Source organism: Mesocricetus auratus, unplaced genomic scaffold (genome assembly GCF_017639785.1).
Source record: "Mesocricetus auratus isolate SY011 unplaced genomic scaffold, BCM_Maur_2.0 Super-Scaffold_100013, whole genome shotgun sequence".
NCBI lineage: Eukaryota > Metazoa > Chordata > Mammalia > Rodentia > Cricetidae > Mesocricetus > Mesocricetus auratus.
In genome coordinates, this window is record NW_024429196.1 from 12,939,232 (window position 1) to 12,961,137 (window position 21,906).

Consider the following 21,906-nt stretch of genomic DNA (forward strand, 5'->3'; position numbering starts at 1 on the left):
ACTAAAGTGGGAAAGGGAGTCTTGGAAGCAAGGTAGGGAAGAAATGGGGGAATGAAGCTAGATGGGCAGGTGGAGAGGAGCCAATACCTCACCTCTTATGAAAATACTGTGAGGAAAACTGTTGCTCTGTAAGCTAATTTTAAAATAAGTAAATGAAAAGAATACAGGAAATACAGGAGTGAAGCCAGAAGGCCAAATGCACAAGTGACAGGAGTTACAGAAAGAGAAAACTAATGGCAGACAACACCGTAAGCTGTGTTTCACTAAGTAGTGAAGCCAATGCATGAGAAAAACCGTATCCGAGGGCATCAGCGCTAATATTCTGAACCCGGGAAAAGAGGAGACCTTCAAAGTTTCCATGAGGAAAAGGAAAAGTGTGTGTGTGTGTGTGTGTGTGTGTGTGTGTGTGTGTGTGTGTGTGTGTCCTTAAGTTAGTTATATGAATATCACTATAACCTTTTCCGTTAGCACTAAAGCTTTTAGGGGAAGCAGTGAATAACAAAGGGGCATAACAATGCCTTTAAATTTGGAAAGCAAGGTGATTTTTTGAACCTCTGTTTCTATACTCTGTTAATCAATCATACATGAAGACAAAGACAGTCTCAGACATAGAAAGACCAGAAATTTTGCCTTCAGCACATCCTTTCTGGGGATGGAGAGAGGGCATATTCAAGAGTATGCTTCACGGTAGGGGGAGAAATACAGAAATAATAGGATAGTTTTGGGGGAAAAACAAAAGGTCAATATTTTGAAAGGATTCCCATAATTCACTCTACAGAATACCTAAAGCAAGACTGTCATCAATACAAACTAAACTAGGGTTTAAGAGGCTAGATTTGGTTAGAAGTAAGTCACATAATACCTTTCTGTATCTTTACTATGAAACAGAAGGCAGTTTAAGGAATCCCTGGGTTTAGTGACATGGGCCAATAATCCCAGCACTCCAGAGGCTGAGGCAGGAAGATCTTGGAGTAACTGCAGGCCTTGGCTGCATGGTGAGTTTCTAGAAGAGGAAGTCTTGATACATTTTATACAAACTAAATGTAGTGTTGTTTTCAGTGGGTTATCTCAGAAAATGATGACCCACTAGAACTTTAGATAATTATTTAAATAGCCCAAGTGTCAGTTCTTAGAGGCAACAAAATGAAGCACGCAATTTTTTTACTACAAAAATATGATGCTGGCTAGTGTTCTCAGCCTTGATCATGGAAGCTTATTTTTGTGGAAGGTAACGGTTAATGCAGACATTCACAACTGGTCGACATGTTGTGAATTAAGTAACTGTTCAGTACTTGACCCTAAATAGGACATCTATACCCTTCCCCAAGGCCCAGGAAGCAAGGTGGAGTAGGGAGCAGAAAAACTGTAAGAGCTGGAAGAAGGGGAAGAGTTCTTCAAAATGCTACTCTCTGGATACGGTCATCATAATCATGAATACACAACAGCTTTTGCTGATTAACTGCACAAGATCTGTATACACAGAAAAAGACATGAAAGCAGGACAGATCTTCCCAAGAAGAAGAATGGGGGTCAATAGAAGGCAGGGGAGATGCAGGTGCAAATATGATCACAATATATTATGTGTATGTATAAAATTGTCAAAATTAAAGTTGGAAGATGTTTATAAAAGAGCCATGTTAATTATATAAGATTATCAGAATAAATAAGAGTAGGAGTCCAAGGAAAGAAAACAGCAGAAGATACTAAAATATAGTACATATTTTGTATATAGATGCAAAATCCAAAGTAACCCATTGGAAATATTTTAAAAACATAGTTAACAAAGCAATGGAGAGGGCAAGGGGAAGTACAAAGAAACCAACCCAACTTTTCACAATGAAAAAAATTTTAATGAAGGTTTACTCCTAAAACCTATGATTTCAATTTCCTATTATTAACATTCATGTTAGAATACCAATAATGTCCCATTAAGGGAAAACTCCAGGTCAAGAGAATAGAATTTTTGGGCCTGGGTGGAGACCTAACATTCCAATTGGACAGTCAATGAGCTGTCTAAGGAACCACCCCTTATGAGCATCCCTGGGAAGATGTGTTCCCTTCAGGCCATGTTAAAGAGATGGGTAGAATTATTATTCCTCTAATAGTTACTGTATTTTTCCTTCCCAGAAGACCACCCACCACTACAGTCTCTACAAGTCACCATGAGGTTGCCATGATGTTTGTTGGGTATGCCCATGTTTCTGAGTTCTTACTCAAAACTTTACAACTATTCTCTTTTCTTTGTCCTGTCTTTTTATTTTGCATACTGTCCAGAACTTAAATATGCTTTCTTCTGATACTCTGGGCATCCATATTTTCTCTCTAAAGCCTCCTCTCCACCATGTGGCTGCCTGCTGCCATGTGGCAATTCAAACAGCAGGCTACTGTTGTTTTCCTTTCTCTCTTCTATCCTTATCCAGGCAGATGCTGAGAGTTACAGCTTGCCTGATCTGGGGGTTTTCTTTCAAGCTCAAATGAAATTTTCCTTCAGCTTTGAGTTGGGTTCATCTAAGTTAAATTCTTTTATTAATGAAACTCAAAGCCCCAAAAAAGGAAGCCAAATTTCACTGATATCAACCACGATAAACATATCTATCTATACCTCTTTTTCTGACTCTACCTCCAAAGTCATGTTTCAAAGGCTCATGGTCATGCTTCAGGACTCTCTGCCTCTCATCAGCTGTTCTTCAAGCAGCCTCTGAACTCAGCATCTTAGATGCCATCTCAACAGCCAATCCAGTGATCAGAAGAGCCACTTGGAAGGCAGTCAGGGACCTGCAAGACATCATCCCAGCCTTGCCCTGTGTCTGAACCCCTTCTTGTATCCTCTTGTGTTGTATCTTACAGGCTTCAGCCTGGGAGCAACAAATGAGCCCAAGTTTTAGTAGCAATTATAGTTTTAATTCCTACCTTAGGAATGTAGACATTTCAAATTGTCTAACGCCCACATTCAGGTTCAAGAATATAGAAAACAGAAACAGTTTATGTCTTTCATTGCTGGTGTCCCTACAAGTGTCATGGTCAGCAGGGAAATGATCCCTGTAATGTGAAGAGAGAAACTTGGGTCAGTACCCCTTTAGCAGGCACTGGATCAAAAACTTCCAGAGTCTGACCTTTCAGTTTATTTTTCTTATATGTTTAAATATAGTAAAAGTTTCGGGGAAAGTCTCCATGTAACAGTTACCATGCCAAAGCTTCAGGGATGGCTACATCAAAACTCCCTTGAAAAGTGCATCTCTGTAGCAAAGCACCTGTGACCTTTACAATAAAAATAAGTCCAGGATGCCTGATACACAATGCTCAGGATAAGCGGTAGGGAGGAAGGACTTGTTATAAGCATAAGAATGGATGCTATTGGTGTGGGAGATTCAAAATACATGGGACCCTTTTCATAAGAATGGGTTCTATTTACTAAGAGACAATGCTCAGGATGTAGGGGTACTCAGATGGAGGCTGGCTCCATAGATTAGCAAAAATCACCAGCTTGTTAGGTAACATTCACTCCAGCCACTGCAGCCTTCCAGCAATCTTGAAGAGAAAAGGCCTGCATTCATGACAATTCAGGATTTTTCTACTGCTTTCTGTGATCTGAGCCTTCTATAAGATTTTATATGTCTGTGCATCACTACTCCAACACTGTGTCCCTTCATGAAACAATTTGTGTACCTTCCCATCATCCTGTGCCATGCTATCCACATACCTACATTCGCACAAGGAACCAACCTTGGAACATGCAGTTCCAGAGGTAGAGTAGCAACAGCTAAGGTCCTCAGACAGGACAAAGCAGAAGTGCTTGGAGAACAGGAGGAAAGCTGGTGTTTTGTGTGTGTGTGTGTGAGAGAGAGAGAAAAGGCTATTAGGAGCTTGTCTTTACAAATCAAACTTTCACCCAACCTGTAACCAAGTTAATAATGTGCTTTGAGATCATTTATAACTATGTACTCATTCTGCTTACATGCTGTATACTCAAGCTGTTCATACTTAATGGACTTCTAGGAAAAACATTGTAATCAATCTCACTGTGCTTTGGACTTCCAGTGTAATTCGTAACTACGAACTCAGCTAGAAGAAGGCACAACTTCGATTTTTGCCATGTTCCCTATTTTTTCCTTTGTGGCCCATTCATGTCTCTGACTCAAAACAATGCTAGATGAGAGAAAGAGAAGGGGTGGGAAGGAGAGGTAGTAACCAGATGTAAGACCATTCCCTGGAAGCAGCAAGGCATTGAAAGCATGACCTTTGATCCTCCTATACCCTATGTTGTAAGCAACATATGAGCATAGAGTGACAAGATCTGATTGTGGCTTTGTATGATGTTCTCAGTCAATAAGGACAGAAAAATAATTCTCCCTTATGAGTCTCCTAGAAAAGCTTAAGACAGAAGTTCTTCATTCCTTTTTGTTACCATATTTGCTGTGTTGTTCAAGTATAAAGAGGATGGCCTTTGTTTAGGATTACATCTTAGATTGGACCCTTAGTTTAGCACAGAAGATATCAAAACTCTGGGTAAGTCAGACTCACTCTTGGACAAACAACACTGAGAGTTTGTGTTCCTTCTCTTGAGCAGCATCACCGCCTCCCTCTCCTTTCTCAGTTACACTCATCTCTTCAACAATACTTTTTCCTGGCCCTTTTTTTTTTTTTGTAGATCCCACTTTACCATCCAGACATTCTTTTTTTTCAGTAACAGCATACAGGAGAGGAGGAACTTATTTGTATTAACAGGTGTAGAAAAAGAATTAGACAAAGTTGAATTCATGCACACACAGAACCTCAACAGTAGGTAGAACTTGAGTCTACTACAAACTGATGATGCTTCAATACATTCTTAATCACATTCCCCTGTTCCTTTCCTTTGGATCAGGGAGCCAGCCAGTGGTGGAATGTATAATGTACCTGAGCCCATGTACAATGTATAATGACCTGAATCTGTGTCAGGGGACTGTTTCCTCATGGTACTTGTCTTTATCAAGAGTTATTATTTTAATTTTGTTAGTTTGCTAACTGTGTACCCTCATGCCTCCAAAATGTCAGTGAGATCAGGATTTTGTTTGCCATCATATATTCCCTACAGCTCTACCTAGTGCATGAAATACAATCTAAACTATTATCTTAAAAACGAATAATAATACAAACAGAAATTCCTAAATTAGATAGATGATAGAAAGATCATTGACAATAGATAGATCATACATACATACACACATACATACATACATACATACATACATACATACATACATACATGATTATTCATTCTTTGCAACAACAGGGATGTCCTACCTCCTAAACCTTTTACATAAGGGAACTGAACCACAGAGGGACTGTATAACCTGCCCAAAGTCACACAGAAGTGAAGAACTGAAAACTCCTGGATTCAAACTGAGGTTTGTAATCCCCAATCCTTCCTCCTAGACACTATTCCATGTTGTGTCTCTGAAATATGCAAAGCATCTGTAAGAGGCACTGGATACAGGGGTACAAAGCGTCCTCATACACCTAGAATACAGGCTGTCTGAAGAGTTCCCTTAGGAGACAAACAATTACAGGACCATACACATGACAGTTCTGGAGGTCAAATTCAGGTCATTGAACATACGAGGCAACAGCTCTACCACTGACTGGCAGCTCTTGTCTGGACCATTTGCTAACTATTATAAGATATTAATGCTCCTTTAATGAGATAAGTTCTGTGTTAGCCTAATAATAGCTCTAACTTCCTGAAACGAAATTCTGAAATGAAAGCATGGTCAACTTATCTTTATGATGATGAAATCTCCAGGACTTGCTTCCTCCACTGCCTTCTAGGGAAGAAAATATAGTTTCATCCAAATATGAGATTTCTCAATCAAACAATACCCCATCATGGCTCATCATGATCATTTTCCATCTGCTTATTCATCTCCAGTTGTCCATCTCCCTCGCCTTCCCTCCTCCCTCCCCCTCTGTGTCCCAGTTCTCTATTCACCCAAATACTCTTACACTATCACTCAAATTACACCTTTTAGTGGGAAATGCTCTGTCAGGACTCTTTGAGACAGTCTGAGCCCTGGGATTATATAAGTGTACATTGGTCCTTAATTGATCATCAAATTTTAATTCATGTTCTCCTATAATCTTTTGTTTTAATTGAGTAAGTAAAAATTTAGCCTAAAGAAATCTATGTATCTCTGAATGCACATATATAACCATGTACATGTACATGCACACCTGTGTTTATTTGTGTACACATATAAGAAGACTCCTTTTTTTAAAAAGTACAACCTTAGGATAGCGTAGGATGTCTTATGTTGTACTGATTCCTCTATACTGATGCCTTTCAAATAGGCACTTTGTCAACCTAGGGTGTCTGTCCCTGTGTCTAATAGGTAAGATAGGAAGTACTGCTAAAGACTTAAAAATCAATTAAACAAGCCCTATAGCAAAGAATTAAATGGCCCAAAACTTCAATGGTGCCAGGACCAAGAAATCCTGATCTACACAGCAGGCTGAGGCACAAAATATTTGAAAAGCTAAACTCTTTAATCTATACTAGGCAACTGAGAAGCAAAAATAAAGGGCATATAGTCATCTCTACAGGAATTATGTTTTATTCCCAATGACCAAAACTCATTATGTTGCTAAGCAAGAAATTTTTATTTCCACATATACACACACTATGAAAAAAGTGAAACACTTTAGAAAAACACTTTAGATATTCCTGTTCCCTCCAACCTAGTCTCTTGGTGGTCATTTTTTTCTCCTCAGTGTTTATGGCATTTTCCCATGGTGTGAATGAAATTTTTGGCCAGGTGGCATGGGAGAGATTTTTATCCTACTTCCCTATCCTATTCTGAAAGTTTCTATAGTTTCTGGTCCAGTATGTAACAGACTTCATATATGTGAGAATGAAAATGTGGTTACATATTTTAGTGTAACTCATCATTGTTGCTTTGTAACCATGTATATATGTTCACAAGAGTGCAGTGCCCACAGAGGTCAAAAGAGGGTGTTAGGTCCCCTGGAGCTGGAATTACTGGCCATTGTGCTGAGAATTAGACCCCATTCCTCTGCAAGAGCAATGTATGCACTGGTGCTGAACCATCTCTCTAGGTCCTGACTCATCATTCTAAACAAATTATGATGAAGATATATGACATTCTTCTGCTGAGGAAGAGCTGCGCTTCATGTTGCATACATGCATAGTTTTATACCAATGATGATAGAACTCTATCTTTTGAGAGAACTTGGAATGTATTTTCCCCTTACACAGTATCACAGTTCATCAGAGGTAATACCTTTGATTCTTATATGCAGTGTTTTTTTTACTATGTACAAACAAAAAAATGAATATCAACTGAAAATGATAGGCCCCCTAATTGTAAAATTCATTTTGGTTTAAGAAACATTTAAAAAGTGAGAACGAAACTTCTTAGAAATGATAGACTTCATAGTTCTTTACTGGCACATCTTTTCCTCTCCCAAATAAGAGTCATGTGTCACATTACTGTGTGTATGCCTTTGCATAATAATACAATACTCACATGAAGTATAAATGGTTAAAAAAAGGTTAAATTTATGAAACCACAGTTTCTTTTAAGCTATGGGTACTCTGTGTTTTGATAATTAGGAAAACATTAAAATTATGCTGCTTTGCTTTAGTTATATTTTTAAGGGAGGGCAAATTATAACAGGCATTACTGTTACCATCCAAGCAAATTACTGTTACCATCCCTGCCCCTTGGAGACCTGGCAGAGGCACAGTGGTCACTCCGCTGCTCATAGCAAGCAGTACCCTGACTGTACACAGATGCAAGGTCCCTTTAAAAGACAAGCCCCACCCACTCCTGCTCTCTTTCCACTGTTTCTCTGGAGAGGCAGGTCTCTGTCTCTGTCTTTCTCTCTCCCTTCCCTTTCCCACTCCCTTCCATTTCCCCAATAAAGCTTGCAATGGGTAAGAAACAACTGGCTTAGTTTATTTTGAAATGGGTTTTCTTTTTTTTTTCCTTTTTTTATTTTATTTTCCAGTTTAAATTTAGATAAGAAACAAGGTTGCCAGGTGTCTAGGTTTAAAGGCTCTCATTTTCACTCTCCAATGTGACTGAATGTGACACACACTGCATGAATGTTGAGGTAGTATGGGAAGAGAGAGACTTCCCTTTTTGAACAAAAAAGATAGGTTAAATTTTCTAATATTGAGGTCAGATTCTGTATCAGCAAGTGTGTATTTTCCATAAAATCAACTCTAATAAATTAGAGACATCCTGTGATTGCTTTGAGGCACTGTAATAGTCTAAGGCATAAATAAGCAATTTCATCACCATCCCTGTACTAGACTTGGCATTTTAGGAAGTGAAGTGAGAAGGGCTGTAAAAGACTTCTAGCCTAAATCATTAATCATCTTCCAACTAAAAAAATGTATTTCATTGAACAGCCATCCACCTAAATGTTTCTATAGATCAAGATTTTTCCTATAGGAGTAAACTCTAGTTAAATGAACAAGTGCCCCATCAAAGTAGACATTGCACATAGAAATTAATTGTTACAAAAAGCTAAAAGGCAGATAAGGCTAAAATACAAACACAACAAGCTTCCCTGCTACATGTGCCATTGCCCGGCTGAGGAAAAGCTCAATAACTATTGGCTTCAAACTCTCTGAAGCATAACCCCAGGACCAGTAAACTTCCCAATTGTACATAACAACCTTCAAGCTGCCAGAGGTTTCAGCATTCCAGTGTGCTGTATTCAGCTTGACTATCCTTTCCCACCCCAAACTAGAACTGAAGAAAGAAAACAGATCAGGCTCTGATGCTACTGACCAACTAAGCACAAAATCACATCAACAACATACTTCTTGGTATGCTGGGACATTAAATTATAACCATAAAATGCAGTGTGTGTCACATTTAATCACACTGGAGAGTGAAAATGAGAGCCTTTAAACCTAGACACTGTCTAGGCCACAGAACCTTTCTGAAGTTAAAAATAACCCTTGGCTCCTGCAGAAGCTAAGGCTGTAAAATCGGTGTCTGAAGGGGCCTAGCTCCCTCTCTAGAGCATAGGAAATTATAAGAGCATTCACTCTTGCAATTTATTTAGCAGAATGTCCCACTTCTGCATCCAAACACTTTCTAGAAGATGGCAAGATTCTCTGGGACCACAAAAAATACTTCCCCTAAATAGTTTACAGACAACTACAGTGGTAAATTGAAACTAGAGCTCTGTAAAGCCCCAAAATGTGAAAACATTGCTAATTTTTGGGAAGTCTATACTAGATAGATGGAGACTTTAGGGTTAGAAAGATGTTGAACAACTTGATACTGGGTTTCAATATATTTCAGAATTCTTTCAAGACTAGGAAACTCAAATCACACTTGGTCTTATTTTGAAGTGGAGTTTTCCTTTCCATTAGTTTACACTCTTAACATTGTACACATTGATTGGATTTTCTATGTGTGCTATATGAGCAAATGGCCATGACATGGCAAAATCACTTCTCCAAGTCCTGAATTTATTTATATTATCCAGCTTCCAAAACTGCTTGTCCATTGTTTAGATAAGCCACTTAAGAACTACCATCACAGATGTATAGAGGTACCTGAAAATCATTATACCCATTTTAATTATGTAAAAACTAGCTCCCAGACAGGTGATATAGCCCAACTAGAGACAAAAGTGGGAACTGAGGTGAAGTGCTAACTTTATTGCAGCATTCTTCTCATTACACAGTACACTTTATTGCATGACTAGCAACAAGAATAAATGTATATCACTCATTCATGGCAAATATATTAACTCCCGCAAATACTATCTTTTAAACAAACAATAAAACATGTGAAATCAACAATGGGGGAATGAAAAGGTTGCGAGCATTGTATGTTAACTCAGAGACTAAACAAGCATCATGTGTGGGTGGTAGAAATTAGATTTGACCTTAATGAGCAGCTCATAGCTTGAATAGGTTACTCACGTTTTTGACATTGTAAGTACTAAAGAGATTTAAGAAGCAATGCAGTGGTTTTGATATAGCAACAACCTATAGTAAGTACTCAACAAACAATGACCCCATCCATTCTGAACTGCCACAGAAGAACTGTACCACTTCTGAGAAATGTCTTTAGTTCTTTGTGTCTCAATTTCCACAACTGAAAAAAAATAGGATAAAACCAAATTAGTCCTGAATTCCTTTCATCTCATCAAGAAGGTGAAAATTCCCTGGACAGGAGTATACCTCAGTGGTAAAGCACTTTACATGAAAGTCCCTGGGTTTAACATTCAGTACAAAACAACTACAAAAAAATATAAACCCCGAAGGAGCTCACTTGCATTTATTATGCAATAATGATTTAAATACATTGTACCAGTCCTGGGTACTGATCAATTCTAGCCATTACCAGAAAGATGTTTATGCATGTATTTAGCAAAAGGAGTTCCCATTCTACTCCAGCTTCAATGCATGGAGCTGCATAAACATGCCTTAGATGTATCTAATTGTGCTTCTAAACTGTAAAAGGAAGCCTATGGCTACAAACTGCAGGCATGACTTTTGGATAAGTCCCATCTCTAGTGTAGTTCCATGTTCTTGAAAGACGACAGGTAGAACCATCTAATCCCTTGACTAGTTCTTCTAGTTTCTACAAAGAGCATCTCTTTCCATCTTCAACATAGGTCTGAAGGGTGGGGTACTACACCTATGGAGTAGGTGGTGTCACAGGATTCTCCTCTTTGTGGAACTATGAAGTCACAGCAGCTTCTGTAGGCAGCCAGGCTCTGTACTTTAGCTGAAGAATGCCACTGGTGACTATGAAAGCACTCAAAGAAACAAACTTTTACTGGACATAGTTAAGGAACATGCAGTTCTCACAAGCCTGGACCCTTTTACATCTTCAGCCTTCCCCCCCCCCCCTTGGCTTGCTGAAAGCACTGAGTACATTGAGACAACATATATTTTTTGATCATGAAAAAAGATTCTAGGGGCTGGTGGTATGAATCAGTAGTCGAACCCTTGGCTAGCATGTGTTGTACCCCAGGTTACATCCCCAACATGTGAGGGAGGGGTAGAAATGAGTAAAAGTGACAGACAAAAGGAAACAGAATGAGAATGAGGAGGGGAAGAGGAAAAGAAAGGAGAAACAGTTCCAAAACCAAACGGTCTTCCTCCTGGTCCCACATCTGACCCCTGGAAATATTGCATTAGCTACCTTGGCTCTTCTGTCTAATATCTGTGCAATCAACCATGAAACATAACTCTGTGTTTCAGATTCCTTTACTAAAAATTAGAGAAAACAATAACACACAATTCAGGAGACTGCTGCGAAAAGTTGAGATGATCCTAGCAAGCAGTTAACACAGAACCTAACATCGAGGAATAGGTGAGTGAGAGGGGAGGGGGCAGGGAGAGGAGAAGGGGAGAAAGATGAGAAGAGAATGGAAAGAGAGGTTGATCCTGAGACTCTCTGAAAGGGATCATCTAAAGGCCATGGTTTGTTGGCTGTAGACAGCATCTGCCGAGCTCTCTTCAGGGAAAATGGTGTGGCAAGGATTCAAAGCTGGTCTGAGCTCTTACTAAGAGGATCCTGAGAGAGTCTGGAGGAAATGAGATTATCCTGAAGTGGGGAAGTTGTTGCAGTTTAAGACCTTTCAAAAAGCCATAAACACAATGGGGGGGGGGGTAATGTAGAATCAAAGAAAGGGAATTCTTCATTTATGCCCTTTCAAGTGTTGCTGGCAGTAGAGGCTACAGAATTTTGTGACTGTATGATTCTCTAGAGGCAATCATTTCAATTCTCTCACTTGGTAGATAAGTACCTGAGGTCCAAAGAGGTTAAACAACACATCTAAGGCAGTTCTACAGTAAATGGCAATGCCAAGACAAGCTTCCTGCGCTCACTGATAGCCCATATTTTGTATATTTTAGCATGCCAAAACCCTGTCCTGCTTTTTGTTTTTACTAAAGCAAAAGTAAATAAAATAACACACACACACACACACACACACACACATACACACACCATTTTCTCAATTTTTCCAAATCCCCAAAAGGTTAAATAAACAATGAATAAAAGGAACTCCAATCCCCTTCTCTTTCCAGGGTTTCCCATCAGAGGCCTTTGTGAGATCCTGTCCATCTGCAGTTCTCTCCACAACCATCTCTGGAGTTTCACCTCTCTCCTTTCTGTTCCTGCCTTACATCCATTCCTAAAAGGCTGCTTCTACAAGTTCCTCACCATGAGGTTGAGGGACAACAGTGCTAATTTGCAAATGCTAGCTTTCCTCCAATGCCATACAGAGAGATATGCTGAAGTTTCTTCCCAGATTTCTGTTTGGGTAGAACTGATTCCTCCATCCCTGACTCTAGTGGAGAACCCTCAGATGCGCCTAACAAAGAACAGGAGGAGGAAGACACCAGGGAAGAAAAGCTGATGACTAGGAGAGGGGGGAAGCCAATAGGAGCGCTCTGACCAAACTGCCAAGTCTGGATCCTGGAGACAGCTCTGCTGCCGGAGTGACTCAGTGCTGACTGGTCAGAACTGCCCAGGGGATGGCACAGGGTTAATTACAGGCTCTGGTAGCTAACTTACAGCAGGCTTGCGCTCCAGACTACACTCATAGGAAGTGGACAGAGGCTACCCCAAAGTGGCAGATCCAAGGAATTCTCACTCCCTGCAGCTCGTTTCACTTTTTCCTTCCTCTCATCTGATGTTCTCCACTCTGCCTGATGGGCACATCCCAAGCTACCCAAAAGTTTGGGACACCATCCTTGTGCTATGAGGCCAAGTGTTACCTTTCCTGTACACTAGGGGAAAGCTTTCCATAAGTACCTGAAGCAGACAGACCCGAGCACTCCCCACCCCTCCCCGCATGAACCCACCTGGGCATCCTTCAGCTTCAGCCCGAGGCTCTGTTCCAATGCTGGAGACATAAGCATCACCGAAAGGCCAGTGTGCTTTCCCAGAGTGCCCACCTGCAAAACCAAAGGAAGACTCTACTTGTGCCCTTTCCCCCCTCTTCCTACCTGAATTCCGGGACCAGGTTAGGCTGAAGCCCATAGAAGGCAGCGGAGAGAGTGACCAACCATCCCGGCTTGTAACTCCCGTTCTCGCACTCCAGATAAGGTGGAGACCACTTTACGTGACTCCTGTCTCCGCTGAGCCCATCCCTACGCCGCCAGCTGTGACCCAGGCCCCGTGGCCCCTGATTGGAGCCGCGGCGGTGCAAGTGGGGCCTCCACTTTCGCCGAAGCCCATGGAACCACTCAGTCTCCAGACTGGCATTGGCCAGGTGGTGAGCGGAGGAGGATAGGTCCTGGAGCAGGATGCGACTCTCCTCGCGGGTGGCCTGGAGGAAGACCTGCGGGGCAGACGTGGACAGCGACTCAGTGCTGAAGGTGATGGCAGCCCGGGAGATGCTGGGCTCACCCTCCAGGAGACTCCGCACGAGAGCCTGGTACCACTGCAGGTCATCCTGCACAGTCTGCTCCCGAGACTTATTGCTCTGCAGCATCATGTTGAGGAAGTTGGTGGCGTGTGTCAGAGTGTCCAGCGCCCCGTGCAAGGCGGGATGGGAGCTGGCTAGGGCCGGTGACTTCCCAGGCAGGCCTGCCAACTCATAGCGGCCTGAGCAGTTGGCTCGCTTCAGCTTGTGGAAGTCCCCAGTGTAGAGGTAAGAGACCACGTCCATGGGCACCTCCTCGGCTAGTTTCTGTGCCAAGATGGTGCCGTCAGTGGAGCGGCTCCAGGGAGTTGAGGGGTCCTGGGCAGAGGCTTGCGCCAACTGCTGGTCATGCTGCTTCCCCCTAAGGGTCCTCTCTGGAGAGGAATCCTGCTGTCCCGGAAGGTCGAGGCTGGCGCCAACCGCTCCCAATCCCAGATGAACGAGCAGGAGGCAGAGGAGTGAAGAGTAAGTCATGGCTCCCATCTGTCTAGCACAGAAGAGAGGAGGTAACCGGAGGAGTCACTTTGTAAATTTTGGTCCTTATCACCAGTAAGACTTTTACTGGGGAATGGGGGTGTCTTCCTCCTTCTCCAGGTGGCGCTCAGTCCAGATGGACTTTAAAATAAGAATGTTTTGAAATTGGCCCAGCTGGCTCAGCTGCCAGAACAGACCAAATCACCTGTGGCAGTGCTGGCTGCGCCCGCTCCACAATGGGTCGGGTCGGGATTACGCACCTCGCAGCCTTGAGCCAAACAGGTTACATCCCCGGCAGCTATAGTTAGCCCGCTTACGTCTTTCTGTTCAGCGCTTCCACCGCCGCTCTCATTGAGGTGTGTTCAAGAGCTGCTGCTGCTGCTGCTGCTGCTGCCACCACGGCCGCCGAAGACGCTGCTCCATCATCTCACCCTTGGCAGGTCGTTCCCGCCTCCCAGTTCTGGACCCCTTCTTCCCGAGATGGAAGGGCGCACACAAACCCACTCCGCGAGCGCAACGGCGAGTCCCAAGAAGCCAGGGTTTTCTTTGAAGACGTTCGCGTCTCTGGAGTCCAGACAGCCAGCCAGCTGGTTAACTGGAGCCTTTAGGTTTGGCCACAAACCACACCGCTGCCTCTCCCTGCTCTCCGCTGAAACCAGTTTAAAGAGACAGCTTGGCCGCAACCAAACCCTTGTAGGGCGGCTTCAAGTCGTCTTGTGCCCTGTTTGGTCGGTGCCTCTGTCAATCAGCTGACTGCCATTTGTTGGCTGGGGCGGGAGCTGTCCAGTGCTGAACCCGAGGCGCACCGAGGAGGCGGAGGAGGAGGCGGTGGAGCGGGTGCTTTCACCCACTCGTGTTCCCTGATGACTCGGAAACCTGCAGGGGTGGCGAGGAGTGGGAGGGAAGGAGGGGGAGAAGCGGCGCTTTTGGTGGCTGAGAGAGAAGGAAACTTGGACGTACTAAGAAGAAGGAGGCTGTTAGCATCTTGCTTGCTTAGTTAAAACAGTCCTCTCTTTTGCCTGGAAAAGAGGGAGAAGGGAGTTTTCATTTCTGACTGAAACTGGGGGTGGGGGGGGTGGACGGAACGTAGGATGGAAACGTGTCCTTCTCGGCATCTGCTCATTTTTAGGCAAATTATCAAATTCCCTTCCTTGTCGGTTAAGGAAATGATTAAACCTGGCTTGCCGAGGATGGTCTTAGCTGTGAGAGAGTAATGGAGACATCTACTGGCTGAGCTTCAAGGAAAAATAAATGTCATATTTAAGGAACCTCTTCTTCGGGGCCAGAATGGAAGAGAACCTGTGAAAATAAAGATGTGTAGAGAAGGAGCATGACCAAGAAGTACATATGGTAGACTATGAGAGAATGAGGACTAGGAAGAGTGAATCTGTATTGTATGGGATACAAAGTCACTGCTGATGAGTTACCGGAATTGATGAATAACAGCTCAGACTTCAGAGAAGGGCTGAATCAGTGTGCCAGCTCCTTAAATAATTGGTAGGGCCCCTAAACCACCTGACTGTGTTACTTGAAGCCTCCTGTGGCCTTTGAGAGTGTCTCCTACACTCTGACAATAGACAAATAGTGCAGAGACCTATTTTACTGTATGCATCTGCACTTTTAAATTCCTCAACACACAGAGAAAATCCCAGGTTCATTTTAGTCCCCAACTCACAAAAATGTCACTCATAGCAGTCCAAGATAGTGGAAGATCGTATGATGCCCAGGAGCATATTGAAGAGGGACAGAGAAGTCATTTGGCACCATAAGAAGCAAATATCAAGGGAAGGACCAAACTGACTTTTTAGGACAACCTTGTCCCTCAAAACCCTACCCACTTTCAGTCTGCAGCATTAATCCATTAGTAAACAGTAAAGTCTTCCATAAACCAATAGCCTTCTACTGGGTCCCACCTCTTAACATCTTTCCATATCAATACCTTCACACTGGGGACAATGCTTCCAATGAAGGAATGTTCAAAGCACCATCCACATCTATTGATAGCCAATAGTTAAGTGCTGGATGTGAGAGGCAAAGAACCAAAAGTCTACTCCACCACAATCATGGTGGTACTTTGAACATCTAAGCTGCCACACAGTTAGTTAGCTCTCACTGTATGCTTGGTAATTAATGAATGAGCAAGAGGGTGATGAAGCTAATTATTCCTTTCTCATGAGCAACACTCTACTCAGTAGAGCTGGGCATTGAAGGCTTTTAGAATAGGACTGAGCAACCAGTTTCCTCAACTGCTGGACATAGTTCCCAAGTGAGTTTTTGTAGCTACAAAAAGAATAGTTATCCAGCTTGTATTTATTTATACGTAACTTTTGTGTTCGTATCTGTCCTAGTTGGTTTACTATTGCTATGATGAAACACTGTGACCAAAAGCAAGTCTGGGAGGAAAGGGTTTATTTGACTTGCTCTTTCATATCATAGTCCATCATCTAAGGTAGTCAGAACAGGAACTCACTCAGGGCACGAACGTGAAGACCATAGAAGGGTGACACTCACTGGATTGTTTCCTGTGGTTTGCTCAGCCTGCCTTCTTATGGAGTCCAGGACCATCAGCTCAGGAGCGCCCCCACTCACAATGATCTGGGCCGTCCCCCATCAATCACTAATTAAGAACATGCCCTATAGGTTTGCCTACAGCCCAATCTTTTTTTTTCTCAATATATGATATGCTTCACATATCAATCCCAGATCCCTTTGCCACCATTCCTTCCTTGTCTCTCCACCTGCCTCCCCAGCCCCCCACCCAGTCTCCACATCATTCCCCAGGGAGGATGAGGCCCGCCTTGAGAGGATCTCCAGAGTCTGTCATTTTATCCAGAACAGGACCTACGCCCTTCCCCATGTGCCCAGGCTGAGAGAGCATCCCTCCATGTGGAATGGGCTCTCAGAGTGCATCGTACACCATGATAAACACTGATCTACTATCCAAGGCCCCAGAGATTTCTGAGGCCTCCTCACTGACACTACATTCATGGAGTCTGGATCAGTCCCCTGTTGGCCTCTCAGCCATCACTCTGGATTCAAGAGCTCCCCCTTGTCCAGTCAGCTGTCTTTGTGGGTTTCACCAGCACAGTCTTGGCCCCTTTGCTCATCACTCCTCCATCTCTGTCACTGGGTTCCAGGAGTTCAGTTCAGTGTTTACACAGCCCAATCTTATGGAAGCATTTTCTCATTTGAGACTCCCTCCTCACCAATGACTCTAGCCTGTGTCAAGAAAACATAAAACTAGCAAGCAAATTATCTGATTTTTGCTTAAATTTTGCTTTGCAGCATATGCTCCTACACTAAGTAGAAGTAATTCCAGTTTAATAGTCTGTTACAATGCATGTGGCAATAATACAGATGGAGTTTTCTATTGAGTTTGTCATGGTATACTCTGTTTTTGCATCCATTAAACTAAGAACTAACGTGTAATTTTCTCATTGAGTATTTTAGACCTATAAAACTTGTTTAAAATTCTTTAAATTTCTCTTGTATATAACTTAAAAAGAAGCTTTTTTATTAGTTTCTCCATTATACAATTAATTCAATGGACCCAGAATAATCTAAAAAAACTCTGGCCCTGTCATTGTTTCAAAAAAGTGTATGTGGGGCTGAAGAGGTGGCTCTGCAGTGAGGAGCACTGGGTGCTCTTTCAAAAGACCCAGGTTCATTTCCCGGCACATACATGGTGGCTTGCAACCATCTGAAACTCCATCTTCTGACCTCTTCTGACCTCTGCAGCATCAGGCATAAACATGATGCACACACATGCATGCAAACAAAATACTTATGTATATAAAATAAATAAATTATAAAAGAAATTTATAAGTAATAATAACACAGTTTAGCTATGTGTGGATATGCATGCCTGTAAATTGCCCTAGCTTGTGTGACATCAAGCAGAAGTATCACATGTTTTAGACCAGTCTGTGCTATAGAGAGAAAACTTATCTCAAAAATCCAATGGCTGGAGATGTAGGTGAGTGAGTGGTTGAGTCCTTGCCTCATATGCACAAGGCTCTAGATTTGATACCAGCATTGCAAGAAAACAAAGAGAAAATGTAAAATTGTGGTCAACTGTATATTTGTTTAGCCCAATATATCAAAATTATGATTTTTATCATTTCAATAAATAAAAATATGAAATTACTAGCAATCTAACATTTTCAGTAAGTCTTTTAATACCGTGTGTATTTTATATTCTCATTGAATCTGGCATTTCACACTAGCCTCAATAAGTCACCTATCACTGGAAACTACCATACAGCACAGATCTAGAAAATAGTATGATGTGGTTCAAAATGCTATAGAAAAATCTAGGTCCTGGCAAGATAAGATCACCCATCTTCATATGCCCTGGAATGGGTCCATTCAATAGATCTGGTTAAGATGCCTAAATAGAAAGATAACCCTGTGCTTTAGTATCCATTAACAGAGTAAATAATCCCCCAAAGGTTTCATCAGGAACCATGATTGAAATTAAATAAATAAACACTTAAATCAGAAGACAAAACACCTACCAAGTCACACAACAGGTCCAAAATGAGTTTACTTCAGTAAATGTTTAGTGGACCTCTACTAACCACCACGCTTGGCACTGAATTAGAACAGGTGCAACATCTGCTTTCCTGGCCATCATCCTCAAGTGGGTGCGAAGAGGCAAACAAACAAGGCAATTACATACTGTGATGAGGACCATGAAGAAATACACACTGGGAAGTGATAAAGAGCAGAGGTATGGAGACAGGTAGCTTCTTGTATGAAGAGATAAACGGAAATAAGGAGCAAGATGACAATTCAGCTGACACCTAAAGAATAAGAAGGGACTTACTCTATATATAATTACAGTAGTAAACTAAGTATAAGAGAAGGAAAGCCTTACCTCTCTAGTAAGTAGGGTATGAAGGCACTATAGCTACACATATTCTCTCCTAGCAAGGTTGAGGGAAAGCCCTACAATTGACCAAAGGGCACGTGTAATACAAAAACTCTCAGCAATAGAGACAAAGGGAAAATCATTTTACAGGATAATTAAGACAATAAATGAGTGTGGTATGAATGTCTCCCTCCCCAGTTACATGAATATAATTTGTAGGTGGAGATTTGTAGGTATTAAATATCTCTGTGCATACCTCAAAATTAATAATTAAATCGCCTAGATGCATATTAGGAATGTGTAGGAGTTTGACTGTTATTGAACAATGGATATCAAACTTAAAAGCACAGTGTGAAAAGGCCTAAGTTATTTTCATCACAACCTGAAAAGCCAATCGAATAGAGAACAAGCTTTCATTCATGAGGCAGCAATATGTAATGGAGTTACAAGTTATTCATGGTCAGTTCATGATTTGTCACTAGTTTTAAAAAGAAGAAAGACCTAAAGGTTAAGAGCCCTTGCTGCTCTTCCAGAGGACCACAGTTTGGTTCCCAGCACCCATGTCAGGTAGCTAATAACCACCTTTAACTCCTGCCCCAGAGGATTCAATGCCTGTTTCTGACATTCATGAGCTTCTGCTCATACACGACGTGTACACACGTATGCACACATGCAAATGAATGCAAGCATGCGCATGCATACATACACAGGAATAAAAATACTAAAATGGAAATCTTTAAAAGGCTGTGCAAACTTGGTGTATTTTTTTGGTAAAAGGAATGGAAGGAAATTAAAAAGGACTGATATCAGGTCTTACAGGAGCAGTAGAGGTGGTGGAAGTACTTTTTAATGTTTGAATACTATGCTAAGCCATTCTTAATAGTAAGAATTAGGAAGTCAGATATACTGAAAGGACATTCAATTGACAGTTGGGAGACTCAGGTCCAACTGGCCTTTCCTTTATCTAATCTTGTGACTCACAATTTCCTCCACCTGGGAACTTTGCCTCATCTCTAAAGTAGGAGTGATGTAGCAGAAACACCGAATGACAAATAATGTGACTAGATATATTTTCCAGGAATTTGTTGTTCTTAATAATCCTAGATTTACAGAGTAGATCTTATTTTTAAATAAATAATGCTAACTCTTAGTAAATAAAGTCGCATACCCCAATAAAATTTTCAGATAAAACTATAGAGACACAGCAATCTCTCAATAGAACACAAATTGAGACATGGGCTGCCTCAGCCTGTCTTGCTGAGAGCCCCTATTTTCTTAAACATATCCTATACTTGGGTCTCATTTGCTCATTTGCAAAATGATGATTACAGTCTTTGTGATCTAAGACTAGTGGTTTTGAAATTTCCACATGAAAAAGTGTCACTAGGGAATTCTTATCTGGTGGGTCTGGGCAGGACTTGAGAACCTGTATTTTAATAATGTAAGTGGTTCTAATGCAAATGTTCCATTGAGTAAATGTTGATGCCGTCTTAAGCCATGAAAAATCATTGTAAAACACAGAAAGATCTGGGAAACACAAAGCCTTGTGATGAACTTAGACTAAAATGAAACCAGCGTAAAGTATCATTATTGTCATTATCATTACAGTCGTTGTAGGGTGTTTACAGTGGCCAAGCATCGTCCTAAGGATTTTACACAATTTAGCCCATTTAATCTTCATTACAACAATATGAATTCGGTGCTGTTACATTTTACAAGCAGGAAACAATCACAACAGCAGCAAAATGAATTGCCCTAAGTAATATAGCCATCTGGCTCAAAATGTCAAGCTTTTAATCACTAGACCAGTAGTTCTCCATTGCTAATAAGCACTGGGCTCACCTGAAGAATTTTCAAAAGCACTGACTAGTGATCTCACCCCTACCCCCAGAGGTCTGTTTTGGTGGGGCTGGGATGGAGCCTGAGAACCAGCACTCCTAACGCCTTCCTAAGTTGTTCTGATACTCCTGGTCCAGGGGCCACATTCTAGGAACCACTGCTGTGCACCACACCTGACACCATCATAATGTTTATGTTCTGTGTTACTTACTTTGCTCACCACTCTGACAAAATGCTTGATGTCAGCGACTTAGAGGAGGAAGGTTCTAGTTTGGCTCATGATTTCAGAAGAGTCCAGTCATGGCAGCCAGGAAACAGAGAAATGGGCAAATGGAAGAGAGCAGGGGCAAGTGTCACCCACATTATATGGTTACTTTCTCTAACTGGGACTCATCTCCAGCCTTTTATCCCCTGTCAACAATGATATGAAATTATGAAAGGCTTACATCATCCACTAGACCACACTCCTAATGATCTACTGCCCCCCTGGAAACACCCTCAGAGAAGTCCAGGAGGGTACTTACCAAATCCTTTAGGGATTTCTTTTTTTTCTTTTCTTTTATTTATTTATTTATTGGTTTTATGAGACAGGGTTTCTCTGTATTGTTTTGGAGGCTGTCGGTCCAGCCCAGCCTCGAACTCACAGAGATCGCCTGCCTCTGCCTCCCGAGTGCTGGGATTAAAGGATTTAAGGATTTCTTAATGTGGTCAAGTTGACAGGGAAGAAAAGCTGCTGGGTGTGCTTCTGAGCATTTTTACATGGGAAGAACAGAAAGTGAAAGCTAGTATATAAAAAAGATGCTGAAAGGCTAAGGGAAAATCTAGTCTGTGTATTTTCAACTTAGGAAGCTTACTGTAAATGCTTATGTTTTTCACTTGGCAGTTTGTTCTCATCTGCCTCCAGTTTGCCCTTAAATCTCTGTCGCTTGGTCAGCCTCCCTCCTAACACCTCTTCCCTATGTTGTCTCCTCTGCTTTTCTTTGTGAAGGGCAAGACTTGGGTTCCTCTCACATTCCCACTGAAGTGTGTCATTTTAAAAATAAAGATAAACTACCAAGTACAGCACTAACTGCAGAGTCACTCCAATCACTGTACTTTGATGCAAACAAACTGTTCCCCTTATACCTTGCACTCACTGCCTTTAACAGGTCTGTAACCTGATGGTGGAAGTCCTGTGTATATGTCAATAAAGCACTGTTGGCCAATAGGGAACCAAGATAGGTGGGACTAGGAATCCAGGAGGACTCTAGGTAGGAGAAACACAGGAAGTCAAGATGTAGCTACCATAGGGGTCAGAAGTCCAGACC

At 41.9% G+C, this 21,906-nt stretch overlaps 1 protein-coding gene across 1 annotated transcript in view; it reads right to left on the reverse strand.

Moving 5' to 3' along the window:
* Gpr158 (G protein-coupled receptor 158) overlaps nt 1-14,929 on the reverse strand; it is a 345,101-nt gene extending 330,172 nt beyond the window's left edge. Inside the window, exon 1 of the mRNA XM_005082690.4 lies at nt 12,995-14,929. Coding sequence (XP_005082747.1) covers nt 12,995-13,896 — 902 coding nt within the window. The 5' untranslated portion in view covers nt 13,897-14,929. The remainder of the gene's footprint in view (nt 1-12,994) is intronic.
* Nucleotides 14,930-21,906: the final 6,977 nt, after the last annotated feature.